At 39.4% G+C, this 14,857-nt stretch overlaps 1 protein-coding gene across 12 annotated transcripts in view; it reads left to right on the top strand.

The window, feature by feature from the left end:
* The window catches only part of kcnq2 (potassium voltage-gated channel subfamily Q member 2), a 146,006-nt gene extending 133,060 nt beyond the window's left edge, over positions 1-12,946 (top strand). For all 12 annotated transcript variants that reach the window (XM_062979050.1, XM_062979051.1, XM_062979044.1 and 9 more), the window contains 2 exons: positions 1,767-1,890; positions 3,288-12,946. In XM_062979050.1, coding sequence (XP_062835120.1) covers positions 1,767-1,890; positions 3,288-4,010 — 847 coding nt within the window. In that variant the 3' untranslated portion in view covers positions 4,011-12,946. The remainder of the gene's footprint in view (positions 1-1,766; positions 1,891-3,287) is intronic.
* Positions 12,947-14,857: the final 1,911 nt, after the last annotated feature.

Here is a 14,857-nt window from a genome sequence, read left to right as displayed (position 1 = left end):
ATTTTAGAATATCATGTGGTGAACTGAGGTTTCCTCACATCTTCAATAGTTGAAAAACTATTTGGAGATAGAGGTAATTATGACTGGTAAGGTAAAGCAAAGCAAGACATTAGAACTATATCATCTGATGTATTGGCTAAACCATGGTTGTGCTCATACAGACTTAAGCTAGAGCCATTGATTTTGAGTTTTGGCTTCACAATAAAAATTTGGTCACCTCTGAAAAATCATTCGCCCGTGCCATCTCCCATCCAGACAATCTGCAAGATCAGACCTACTTGGCTTCAGTAAGAGAACTATGTTATCCTATCTAAGTGTTCTCCATAATTGAGTGGAACATTTTGTTAAAAGCTTTGAATATTCTCCATAATTTGCTATCTTTTCATTAAGTTCTGATATTAGCATTTATGGACTTAATGTGGGAACATTTCTGTATCGTTTTCTGTGGTCTGGTTTTACAAGCCACAGGTTCCTATGGGACAAACTATTTTCTGTGCCACAGCAATCAAAGCCAATTGGTGAGGTGGGGCTGCTTATATTGAAATGGCTTACCAGTAATGATTGTATTTGCCTCTCCCACCTATCAGGGGTGTAGTATGTGCTTAATTTATAATTACACATATTAATTACTTTTGAAATTATTTTAACTGTCAGAGAATAGGCCAAACCATGAATTTTGCAGCCATAGCAGCATGGCTGGGCTGGTTTCTTTGTGAGACTGGAATATTTAAATTATCACAACATCCCCATCTTGTGTTTAAGATTCCTTTTCCTAAAAAGAAAGGAATAAAGAAACAGACAACCTGCATGCCATGCCACAGACTTAAAGGAGGAGGACATTTTGAGAGATATAATTTCTCTCACTCTGGCATTGCAAACTTTTCCAGTCATATTCTGTCTTCGGCATGACTATTAAAAGCTTCAGAAGTCTTGCTTTGATGGCAGAATGTTTCAAATTAAAGGCAGATTTCATGTTGCAAATTGAAAAGATAACTGAATCTTGAGTTTGAAAAAAGTTATGTTTACTGTCCTGGAAAGGAATAGATGTTCCACTTTTAGGATAACGAAATCACTGTTTGTAGGTATCAATTTAGCATAGCTGTACAAGCACAAATTTCAACAGGTGTCCTAGCAAGAAAATTTGGACAAAGATGCACATATTTTCAAAAAAGCCTTGTGAATACAATCTGTAGGCAAAGGCTTAGAAAAACAAGTTTCCTGAAAGCCAGAACCAAATTATGCAAAGTTGTCTTGCAAATCTTAACACCTAAATTCTGTTTTTTTGTTGTTGTAAATATTATTTGGAAAATTTAAATTGATATATTTAGAGATTTCTGTATTTTAGCTCTGTATTACGCAAAGTAGGATCACAGGATTCTAAGGCACCTGATAAGTTTAGGAGCTCAGAAATATAATGTAGGTTATGCACATAGACAAACTGATTTCATTTTGGGACTTAACAAGTTTGATGTCATATTCTCCCCAAGGGGCAAGTTTACTATGCATAATGTGCCAGATTTTATCTCTAGAAATAAAACCAATGAATTTTGAACCAGTATACCACTTACAGAAATAGAGAGGTGTGTTTGCATCCTAGTTATATTGAACTACCGATTTCTATTTGTGTGAATACTTGAATGATATTTTTCAGAGGAGGGAAAGATTTGTTCTGCAGAGAAGTAAGACTAGAAGAGAGCTCTGAGCCCTTGATTCTAGCTCATTAACGGCATGGCTTTTTCTGGGGTGCGGGTTTGTGCTCCTGGTAGAGTTGACCAGATTGTTGGGCGAGGGCCATCTATGACAGACAAGGACCGAACAAAAGGCTCGGCCGAAGGAGAACTTCAGGAAGATCCAAGTATGATGGGCAGACTTGGAAAGGTAGAAAAACAGGTAAGTTTGAGAGTTCTGCTGTTGTAACCTCCCAAGTTCTTCCAGATTGATTCTTTAGAAGGGGCAAAAAAGGAGTAAGAAAATTCAAGAACTGACCCAGATTGAATGTTCACTGATAGAGATGGATCTAGAAGGGTGGACCTCATCATCATCTTTCTATTTCACATCTGTACCCAGATTGAAGGAGCACTGGTGGCTATTAGTCTGTCCCATCTTCTCCCTTTTGCCAGTTGAGGAGCATCTGATTCAGGTTGTGGAGGGATTGCCTACTTCCTCATATTGACAGGCAGTTTGTTTAGCATTCGTTCATCCGTAGTCAGACATTCATGGCACATGTTTATCTGGAAGGACCAAAGTCCACATAAACAGGCAAAGAAGAATATGGTCACACACTCTGATCTGTGAAGTATTTTGTCTGATGTGTTCCGAGAAGGCTCACCTTTAGTCGATGAATTGTCAGACCAATCAGCTAAGCAGACACAGATCAGAAAGAATAGACTCTGAATTCCCCGATATTTCAAATGATAGTGAAAAAGTTTGAGACTCCATGTGTCTTTTTGTCTGTCAGGAGAATTATAGACTGCCCCAATTTCTGACAACACTTTGGATTGGTTTTTGATGTTCCCACAATAAATTGTCTTAGAATGCATGCTCATCTTGCTTTAACCTAAAAGTGGAGGATGTTTCATTGCAGTGTCTCTCATGAGTTCCAAAAATAATGCTTCTGATATATATTACTTATCAGAGTGACATTTCTGAGTTTTGGTCTAAAGTTTAACAGAAATATCTGATATGCTGAACCTTGTCCATACTAAGGATGTGACACACTGGAAAACCTCTGTAAATTGTGGATTAAAACAATTAGTGTCTTCACTGGCCTTTTACATGGAAAGCAAGAGCCATCACTGTTTATAAGTTTGAATTTTAAAAACATTTACACTTCTGCAAACCTAAAGATTCACTCTGTGTGTGTGTGTGTGTGTGTGTGTGTGTGTGTGTGTGTGCGTGTGTGTGTGTAGGATTATGCTGGAAAATAATGAAAAAGTGATGTAATGACAGAATCATTAGCAACATGCAATAAATACAAACAAATGCAGACAGCATATATTTAGGCTTCCTTAGAGCCAGAATGGGCAGAATAAAGTAAACATGAAAGGAAAGAATAAGCAACACACACACACACACATTTATGATTTTGACTGCAAAATCATTTTGATTTCAATCTTTATAGCAAAATTTCAAGTCTCAAATGTTCCTTCAATGGGCTATGATTCTATTTTACCTGGGAATAAAATATGGATTTTTATAGCTTGCAGTATAAGTAATCAGAGTGAAATGTGTGGTACCATAATACATTGTGGGACATAATACATTGAGATTTGTGTGACATTTTCCAGGTACAGTCCATGGAGAAGAAGTTGGACTTCCTAGTGAACATCTACATGCAGCGGATGGGGATACCTCCAACAGAAACAGAAGCCTACTTTGGGTCCAAAGAACCAGAACCGGCACCACCTTATCACAGCCCAGAAGACAGCCGGGAGCATATTGACAAAAATGGGTGCATTATCAAGATCATTCGCTCCACGAGTTCCATGGGACAGAAGAATTTCTCTGCACCGCCGGCCACAACAGTGCCAAACAACTCATGCCCCCCTTCCACTTCTTGGCAGCCATATCCCCGGCAAAGCCATGGAGTCTCTCCCGTTGGTGAACCTGGTTCTTTGGTGAGAATCCCACCACCACCTTCGCACGAGCGCTCCTCGTCTGCCTATAGCGGTGGGCACAGGGCCAGTGCCGAGTACGCAAAGAATGAAGACGTTACCGCTAAACATCCTGAGAGTGCCCTGAGGGATAGTGACACCTCCATTTCGATCCCCTCAGTTGACCATGAGGAGCTGGAGCGTTCCTTCAGTGGGTTTAGCATTTCCCAGTCCAAAGAAAATTTGGACGTCCTTAACAACGGTTGCTACACCGCTGTGGCCAAAATCAGACCCTACATTGCAGAAGGGGAATCAGACACGGATTCTGATCTCTGCACGCCCTGTGGGCCTCCACCACGGTCAGCAACAGGTGAGGGACCTTTCAGTGACATGGGCTGGTCAACACCTAGACAGTGAAGCAATGGGACATCATCCGAATTCAACGTGAAGAACACGGGCCAGCTTGTTGTCCTCATGCTACACGTCTTCAGAAGACTGTTCTTTGACCTGGAAGCTGTGGGTGTTTCATCACAGTTTTGCTCTGGGGTTTGGGGAGCAAATGTTGTGTGCTCTACAGGGAGAGGTCACTGTAGCAAATAATTTGAAGCCTTGAAATGTTTGGAATTCTTTCGTACTATCTTTCTAAAGCTGATAGGTGCACCTATTATTATACATCAGGGTAGGTAGGTAGCTCAAGTTCTTGGTGATCTTTTCAGCTAAGAATGCACAGACATCATTTAGGAGAGTGGGTCAAATAAGTGGTGAGAAACCTTTTTTTCTTACAATAGGTAATAGCACTGAGCTATCAGATCACATACAAGATATACTGGTATGGGAAAAGAAACATGCCACTAATTCTGCCTTGGGAATGGGGAAAACAAGCCTGGAAGTGGATTGACAAGTGTGGGTTTAATGATAGTTACAGAGAAATTAGCAGTAGGGACCCTGACCTGGTTGTACAATGGATAGGTTATATCCAAATGGCACACAGATGATGGGGCAAAATAAATGTGTTCCTGCAGTACTGGGGATAGGGCCACAGTTACAATAGGGATACCTGAACGCAAAAAACAAGGAAGTCTGTGGAAAGCAAGGTTTCTTTTTCTTTTAAATTTACATCTACAAGATGGCATCAAAGCATCTCTTGATCTGCATGCTCAAATGTTTACATGGCTTTGCACTTGTTTGAACCTTGTTATTTAATGCAGGAGAGAATAAACTCCCTTGGGAGGATACTCCATTTGCTTTGGTAAAAAAAAAAAATATTTGGAAGCCAAGAATTGTCTTCTCCAAGTGCATCAGTTCACCAGAATAGGATCAGGCAGTGCAACCTCTGAATCATTCACATTTATGTAGCCACATTTCTAGTATTTATTCACAAGATTTAAAATGCCTGTTTACACACAACATGCTGCATTATTCACAAGAAAGAGAGGTTAATTGAGGCATTTTTAGCATCACCTGTGGAAGGCAACTGGCCACTGTAACACTGCCTTGCATCCACACCAATACAGGATATACAAGGAACTTGAGAGTCATCCAAAAGATCAGAAGTCTTATGTTAGATCTCTAGTTCTGAAAGGAAGTTCACTTGAAATTCTAGAAGGTGGAGGATGAAGCTGAATTAGTAACAGTTGGACTCTGAAGCTGAAATTTTACCTTGGGACTTTCCCTTGTGCTTGGATGCTTGAGCACACTTGTGAAGAAACTCTCCTTCTTTTCCAAGATCCCCGAGTTAGACAGATGTCTAATTTCTTCACTGTTTCTGTTTTAACTTTGTGCCAACTCCAGGCAACTTGCCTTGATTTTGTATTTTTTTTTAATTAGGCACCACTTTGTGTTGCTTGAACTATGTTGCTCCTCTCCCCCTTTTCTTCGTCATTATTTCAAAGAGCTGATAATGACCGGAGAATGATCTCCAAAGTCATAGAAGAGAATTCTTTGCACTTCCAATTTGTTAAAATTTCCACAAGATTATCTTCTATAGTTCTGATACAATTTGAGTATAGTTCTAATTTCATTTTGCATGGGAGGGTAAGGGAGTTACTTATTCTAAATATACACATTTATTGACCACGTTGTGAACAGGTATTATTTATTATTTATTTACAGTATTTATATTCTGCCCTTCTCACCCCAAAGGGGACTCAGGGCGGATTACAATGAACACATATATGGCAAACATTCAATGCCAACAGACAAACAACATTCAGTTTCGACAGACATAGAGGCATTTTAACATCTTTCCAGCTTCACGATTCCGGCCACTGGGGGAGCTGTTGCTTCACCGTCCACTTGGTGGCTGTTCTTCCTCATTCTTTTCCTCGTGTTTTGCTGGCAGTTTTATGGTGTTGTAAATTAGTTAAATTGGCCTCCCGCATAAAGCGTACCTAAATTTTCCCTACTTGACAGATGCAACTGTCTTTCGGGGCTGCATAGGTCAACAGCAAGCCGGGGCTATTAAAAAAAATTTTTTTTTAATGGTCGGAGGCTTAACCTGACCCGGGCTGCGAACTCATGACCTCTCGGTCAGTAGTGATTTATAGCAGCTGGTTACTATCCAGCTGCGCCACAGCCCGGCCCCTAGGTACTAGGAATTTATTTGGCAATATCCAACAGTGTTGCCATCAACTTGTTTTGGTTTCCTTATTGAGATATTTGAACAACTCTGATGTTCTTTGATACCATAAGACATCTTCACACCTCCATTCCCTCATATCTGGGTATCTAAGAACTGAATTTAAAAATTCAAAAATAACTTCATATAAAATAAACTAAGAGTAGGCATACAGTTGCTGAGTATTTTCCTTAGTTTTGTTATACCAGTGCTCAGGATATTTGTGAGACCTTGTGAACAGAAAGGAAAACAATGAACATAGTGTTGCTGTGTCTGCTATAGGAAAACCAATATAATCTTAAAACATGCAAAGGCTAATTTATTGTTCAATGAAATTTGGGAGGCAAGAAGTCAGGGCTACAATTAAATTAGAGAAAAGATTAATCCTGTGAGTTTTGCTTCATTACATTTAGGAAAATTGTGTGTATGATGGAATAAAGAGAGAACACACACTTTCAATAATGCGTGCATCACATTAGCCAGAACTTCAGAATAAACATCCCTTCTTTTGTGAGTTGGAAGAATATTTTATCACATGTCAGCATGGCTTTAGTAATTATTAATGTTAGAGAATCAAACCAGGTTTTTAAAAATTTGAGAGTCCCTTTTATTCAACTTTGAAAAAAATAGTCTAATAATATTTACATTGTATTCTTTAATTATATACATGCAAGCCTATATACACATATGGGTCAGTTTAGAAGTGAGGGAATCAGTTTTGGGAAGGGAAGATAATAATATAAATAATAATAAAACTTTATTTATATACCGCCCTATCTCCCGGATGGGACTCAGGGCGGTTTACAGTCATAAAAGCAACACAACATTACATAACGACATAACACACATTATTAAACAAGGTAAAATAGTACAATTATAACGATAAATCACACTTACATGACCAGATCAAGGGGACGGGAACCATAAACCCAATATATTAAAATGTATCATTTTGGATAGGGAAATCTTGTGCAATGTATTCAGGCTCAGAAATCGGCGGTAGTCCAATATAATTACTCAAAAACCTGCTGGCTCCTAGGACTGAAGTCAATATTTCAGTTGCAAAGGGTCAATGAAATTATAGGTATGTGCTGGTCTAGTAATGGATGAGTGGAGATTCAAATTCAGCTCTTTCATGTCTGACTACAGCTCTTTATTCCATTATATCACACTTGTTCTCATAGTGTGTACTGCAGCTCCATTTTAATGTATAGAACTTAAAATAGCCATGTCCAGAATCAAACTTTCCTGTTTGTAGAGGCAGAACCAATCCTTGTATACTTGCCAATATGACATACGGTCATTTAAAATATGATTGCCTATCGCTCTGTAACCATCATGAAGACCTAAGCTATAATATCATATCATTTTTGTGGGAAACTGGTGACCCTACATCCCCAGTGTCTCTTGGACATACCCAATCTGAATGGCCTTGTTTTGGATAATTTTCCCACTGCCAATATTACATCTGGTTCTCACACCATGAAACCAGACCTCAGTCTAAATCTTGCCTGTGTGAATTATTCCCAGGACTTCTCTCTGGGCTACATTTTCTAAATGTTGTTTGTTAACCTTCCTTTAAGAGTTAAGATGGAATGTGATCTTCTGCAACTAATGATATTTCAGATGTGATTGGTGTTGAAGGTACAGTGGAAGATAATATTATAGAGTTCCAACCGATCTCCAATCTTAGCCATACTCTATAATACAGAATGTTACACATGAAAACCAAGGAATTCTCCTTTTTCACTCTTGTTGCTTCCTCACTTCCTTGCTCAACAGGTTGTAGTAAACTGAGTAGCTCAAAAGTTGGTCAGAGTTAATAACACTACGTTTAAATAAACCCAACCAGTGTACTTCAGTGGTTACAGATGTTGATACTCCATCGGCACAATATTGCGTGCCTTACACTATGTCTAAGGAGAGACAAACACAATCTTTTGATAACTATTAACCAAGCTTGTATTTTCAGTTTGAAGACAATGTAACACATATCCTCTTTCCCTGTTGAATTGTCCTAGAAAGCCTGCTTTAGAGTATATGAACGTGTGCTTCTCAGACTAGCTCACATAATGCACTCAGCTTTTGCCTGCAAATGCATGCCAGATGAGACAAGTAGAAACCAATGCTGTTGTGTATGCATCTGCACTCCAAGAAAGGTTGCAAAGAGAGCATTGGAAAACATATATTGCGCAAATGCTAGTAAGCAAAGTCAATCATGCTAGGGGTAAAACTTGCATAACCATCTCAATAGATTTGACAGGCAATACCAATATACTGACAGTCTATGATATCAATGCATGTCATATCTTACTTGTGGATATGAAACGCGTGATGAGTTCTATTACATGTAACTTTGTGGGATAAGTTGATACATTTCCTGCTTAATTAATACTAATAGTCCTTAGCATTCATGGAATATTTCAGAATGTTCAATGTATTTAGTATACAGTACATAATGTCAGTAAGCCTTACAACAGCCCTGTTGTTTCCATATTGGAGTGGGGACTGAGGCTAACAAAACAACATTGGTTTGCCTGTATTCATAAAGTGACTTTCTACAGATGTAAGATTTCAGCCAGGACTTGTGGCCCACTCCTCCAGTCCCTAGTTTATGATAAAGAAAACAAAAAGAGAAGTGAGCTGATCTCCAGGATTAAAACAATATTGTGTTGAATAGATTGTGAAAATATCCACATCTATAGTCTCTTGGAACAGTTTCCCTGTTAGCACTTTTGTTTACATGTGATAAAAGCCATATTGGAGCATCTTTCTGTTGCAAGAAATCTCCACACATGATGCCTATGTTTTTTATGTTTCTCCCCATTTTATAATGCTAAATAGGATGTCTAATTGAAATTGATATGCTTTGATTCTGGATATAAAGCAAAGGGGATACTTTGTCCAACAACGCACAGCTAAGCTATAGAGCAGTGGTTCTCAACCTGTGGGTCTCCAGATGTTTTGGCCTACGACTCCCAGAAATCCCAGCCAGTTTACCAGATGTTAGGATTTTTGAGAGTCGAAGGCCAAAACACCTGGGGACCATAGGTTGAGAACCACTGCTATAGAGCATATTGATAAAAGATGCATGGCCAGTGATGGAAACTTGATTCAGGATAGTTTGATCTAGCAGATCTCCATAATAGTTCATCATTTCTCTTTTAATCCAACATTCAATCTAGTGAAAAATATTTGTTGACTAATTGTTAGTAACTTTGTTCAGACAACCTAGTGACATTGGTATCAATCAGATTAAATGAATGAGGGACAATCCAGCCTCTACAAAAAAAAAATCTGTCTCCCTAAGAGATAAAATTGTGTCTTTTATCCAAAATGCATTGTTACATGTAATAAACCCAAACGTTAAAAAAAGAAAATCATAGACACCATCAGGTAATATACAGTATTTAAAATGTTGCTTGCCAGTTATATGTCTGTGTTAAGCAACTGGGCAATACGAGAAATACCCCTTTGCTATTATGAGGAATGCTGCATTTGAATGCTTTTATATACTAATGTAAGAAAAATATCAGAGAGCAAAAATAGTTACAGGCTGTCTCCAATCTGATTTTTTAAATGATAATAGGAAGGATAAAAAAGCAAAATAGTAATGTTGAAGATTGCCTGCTTGTCAATATTGTATTCCTGTCTATTCAACTTTGTTTCTCATTAGGGCTGTGAATCATGTACATGATGAGATCTGTGTACATTTTCTCTTTCTGCTATAATCACGTGAGAATGGGGACATAATCCATCAGGGAATTAGTCATAATAATGAAAGAAGTCTAGAAAGAAGAGCAGGTACTGCTCATAAATATAGTAGAAGGATTTTTTCTCCAAGGTATGAGGCTGCCAGGCCATGAAGGGCTTTCAAGGTTAAAACTAGCCCTGGGCTGGCTGGTGGCTTCCATGCTGGGAGTGTGATGGATTTGCTCTGGGTTTCATTCCAACTTCACTGGTGGTTCCAAGGTGCTCAACACACTGAAAAACCCATTTAAAGTCTGGAACAAAATCCAGAGCAAATTTACTACACTCCTGATAGGGAAGCCTCCACCCAACCTTGACGGACACCTTGATTTGGGTCTGGAAGCTCACTAGCAAAGAAATGAGCACTTTGGCAGGTTTTTTGTTGAAGTCATGTTGATTTTCATGTTTTCCTGATTGGTTGTGCCTCAGAACAACACAAATGTGGCCGTCCAAGGATGCATGTGTTGTGAAATTTATAATCCATGATATGTAAGTTTGTTACCCATGTGCACAGACTCAAATAGGTCCAGTTCTCACTGATATATTTAACCATTATCCCATTTGTATTACTTCAGACTGCAGACCCTCATGCAAAGTGAAGAAAGGCAGCAGGAACAGTTTTACCTTCTAACTAGCCACTTTCTTGCCACATGGAATTATGTGTTCTGGGATTTTCTTTTCTATTTTGGAGTCAGTGGCAGTTCACAGCTCCAACACAAGTGAGACAATGAATTTCCTTCAGCTGAGCTTTCAAGGAGCTCTCCAAAGTGCTGAATCTGTTTTGAGGGCCAAGTTCAGCACCTTGGAAAGCAGCGTTAAGGCAATTTCACAACTCCCCCAATATTGGAACTGTCCTCCAACACTTTTTAGAGGACACTGAAGCACACGATCCTCCCACACCCTCATGCAATGGGAAGAGCTGTAGCAGAAACAATTCTACCTGCTGAATGAGCATAAGGCTTAACTTCAGTAGAATCTACATCATGAAATGGGGAGATGGTTGATTCCAGTGTGAAGCAGTGGGCTCAATATTAATTAGTTCAGTCTGGTCTTCTTTCACCAATTCTGAAATATGAAGTGATAACCCACTTATCAGAGGTAGAATTAAGATTTCAGTATATTCTGTGATTAGGGAAAATCCATTTAATGGAAATGGGATCTAAACACATGGATAGTAGGAATATAGGAAGGTGCCTTATATCGATTCATGTCACTGGTTCATCTAGCTCAGTACTATCTGCAACATTTGGCTGCCTTCTCAGGATTTCAGACATTATTCATTCCCAGGCATACCTGGGATTGTGAGGAACTGAGTCTAGGACGCACTGTATGCAGAGCATGTGCTCTACCACTGAGATATAGCCCTTCCTTTCAATCTATGGTCCTTTATCATAAGACTTTACAATTGCATAATACAAAACATTAGCATGTGAGCTACAATTTATCTCTCAAGGTTGCATCCTCTGGGATCCTGGGATTTATAGCTGGGTGAAAGGCTATTGCTTGGCTGAGAATTCTAAAAAGCCCTCCCTAAATTACAAATCCCAGGAACCCATAGCATGGGACCATGGCGGTTAAAGTAGAATCATAATTCTGTGATTGTGTAATGTGGAAGGTCCCCAAGGTGCAAAGGGAAGAAAATAACCATGAGACATGATATGTCAAATACGATCTTTAGAGCATAAGTTTGGAAGTGATTTTCATCTCCTTTGTGGATTATGTTGATAGAATGTCGTTGTTTCTAATAACATTATTAGGCAAATTGCCTTTATCCAGCAAAGTCAGATCTGAGCATGTACTGTATATACTCATGCATAAGTCTAGGAGTTTTAGCCCAAAAATTGATTCAAAAATCCTGTGTTGACTTATCTATGATTGAATATACGTACTGTCCCTCAATTCTTATCAATAAAGGACCATCTCTGAGTGAAAGGTGATAAGTGAGAGCCATGACCATCCTGGGAGAACTTAAAAGAAGCAGCAGTTCCCTCTGCTCTCTCTGCTGCAATGCTGCTTCTGGCATTTTTGGATGCCTGGTAACGTGGTCGTGGTGGTGCCCAAGGCTGGTTGGGCCCATAAGATGGTGCTGGTCCACCAATAAAATCAAAATCCACAATTTTGGCCCCAAAATGTGCCCTCAACCTATACATGAGGTCAACATATACATGAGTATATACAATAAGTCACTTTTCACATGTGATACCGATGGCCATGCGCTATGAAGTTCAGCCAGCCTGTAAACTGGGTGGACTGGGGTAAAGTCTTGATAGGACTGGGATGGGGTCAGGTAAACAATTGCACTTGGTGGCAGCTGGTATTAAACAAGAGCATGTCCCAGTGACTATAGCACCTCTAAATATAGAAGATAATTGGGATGCTAACCATATTGTCAACTCTCTTCAGCAATCTTCTCTGATCAGAAACTTGGAGTGAAGCACCATGGAGAGATAAGGTCACAATGGCTCTATTGATAGTGTATTATGTGTGGTTTTTATTATCCACCTGTTATACTAACCAGTGGTTGAATCAAACATGGGATGGATTCAGTGGTTGCTGCAGTATGATATGTCTTCTCTTGAATGTGATGGTTGGTTGTGCTCTTTTAGGCAAGACAAAGTTGCTGTTGTGTTAGGTTTGTCCACCAAGGAGGTTCCCTCCGCCCTCTCTATTGCACGCTGTTCGCCGCACACACTCAAACAAGCATCAAACCTGGGGTCGTCCTTTTGATAGTAACGATGACATCTCTGCTTCTTTTCGTTAGCTCTGTTGCCTTGGCTTTCTTGCACATTTGTTCCTGCTCCAAAGAATATTTCATAATGCCTTTGGTACTGATGTACAATTTTAAGACATTTTTGTATTGTATTGAATGGGACACACCTTATCTTGTATTATAGCAATTGGAACTTTATTATTTCCCCTTTGTTGAATGTGTAACTTTTACTGTAAATTTCAAAAGAAAAAAAAAACCAAGCATTTGTTGACTGTTTCTTTCAGTATTATTCCATCTCTTTTCAAGTGGGGTTGGGAGGGGACGGACGGACGGATGTGGGAAGTGATAGAATTATATGTCTACTTAAAAATTATTCACCAGCTCTTTAATCTTAACTACAGCAGTCAATCTAAACAAGGAAATGAGATGTAATGCGAAACTAAATGAGACAAAACATGGCAATGCTATATATGCATTGGACGTTAACGTGTTTTACTTAAATTCAGCCAGACATGAAGCAAGTGAAGGATGGAAGTTCCAATTTGATAAGAGCTATGTAGCTCAATTCCCACTCCTTGGGTCTCTCCCCCACTTCCAATTTCTTTATTTCATATGACAAATTAACTACAAGGCTCCTATATTTTACTTCGTGTAGATAAAAAGTAGTATAGGACCCTTATAATAATGGAATTCACAGTTTGACTTACCTGCATCCAGGGATAAATGTCTCTCTAAAAATTTGCTAGGTTTTCTAGGGGATTTTATGGTATGCTTTCCTCAAAAATGATCACCAAGGTGCATTGGAGGATCAAACAAATTTCTAGAGAGGATACATCTCTCACTCAGTTCTCCAGTGCTTCTCTGCAGTAATCTGGGACTGGAAGAAAGCAAATTGAATGGCAATGGGTCATATTTACAATTCCAGATACCTGCTATCTGGTCAGGAATGTATGACCTGTGGATATGGGCATCTTACTATATCTAGAGATCATTTCTTTTTAACTGGAGGGTACAATGTTTCAGAAGAATGAAATTTAGCAAGCCAAGATTTACAGTTTTTCAGATACAGCTCCTCCTTAGGGGTGGGGTGGAGATAGGAGTGGACATGTCAAAAGTCAAAGCAAGAGGTCATCCCCAAAAGGTGTTTGCCTGGAGCATCCACCATGGTTGGAGAAAAAGCCTGGACCGTAATGCTCACTGGTAAACTCGGAAGGCTGAAGCAAGGCATCAAGTGACATCAGGTTTGGGTCTGGGTAGTGGTAGGTATGTTATGGGTTCTGGACCCAGCTTTGGTGGCCACTGGAGCCCCTAAAGTCCCTCTCATACTTTAAAAAGCAACATGATTTTCAAAAATGTTTTGCTCCAACACAGAAAATTATGGGGGGGGGGGGGGAAATCACCTTCTACCCTACAAAGACCCAAGAGGTCTTTATTATTTCCAAATATTTGTACAGACATTACTCAAGAAGTTTGCACTGTCTTGGACCAGGAAGGAAACTGAATGGATTTCCTATGGGCTTTAGTGGTGGACATGGTACCACCATGCCCCCTTCTCGCCAACATAAGAACCTCTGCCCTTCCCTGCATTTCAATGGAACCTAAGACAACCCAGCTTCAAAGCTATTCCAACATCTCTATCATCTATCTATCTATCTATCTATCTATCTATCTATCTATCTATCTATCTATCTATCTATCTATCTATCTATATCTAAATGGGGTTCTATGCTTTTTATGTGTATGAAGACTGTCTGCAGATTATCTCTCCCCACTCTCATATCTCATTCTAAGCTGCTAGGCCTATGTGCACATAACACTCCAAGAATAATTTATAGACCAAATAAACATTGTAGTGTGCAAGAAAAGAGGATGGTAGTAATAAAATGCGCCCCTCTACCATGGCCACAATTGGGTATGCTTTATGTGGACAACTGGAGAGCCTAATGCATCTTTATATCATCTTTACATTCTGTTCAATGGGGCTTGTTCCCTTTTAGTGATTTGCAAGTGCATCAGCAAGAGAGTCCCAATGTGCATCAAGCTCTGCCAATGTACACTTGCAGTCCCTAGCTGGTACCCTGATGCACACTGGAAATACTTGATGTGCATCTGTGACCATTATGCATCAGTCCTAATGAGCCTTCGTGCTGGTGTGCAAGGGTCACTTTGCTTCTTCTCCTACCTAGT

Source organism: Anolis carolinensis, chromosome 4, assembly GCF_035594765.1.
Source record: "Anolis carolinensis isolate JA03-04 chromosome 4, rAnoCar3.1.pri, whole genome shotgun sequence".
Taxonomy (NCBI): domain Eukaryota; kingdom Metazoa; phylum Chordata; class Lepidosauria; order Squamata; family Dactyloidae; genus Anolis; species Anolis carolinensis.
The sequence above is the reverse complement of the archived record's forward strand: the minus strand, read 5'-3'. Positions and strand labels throughout refer to the sequence as shown.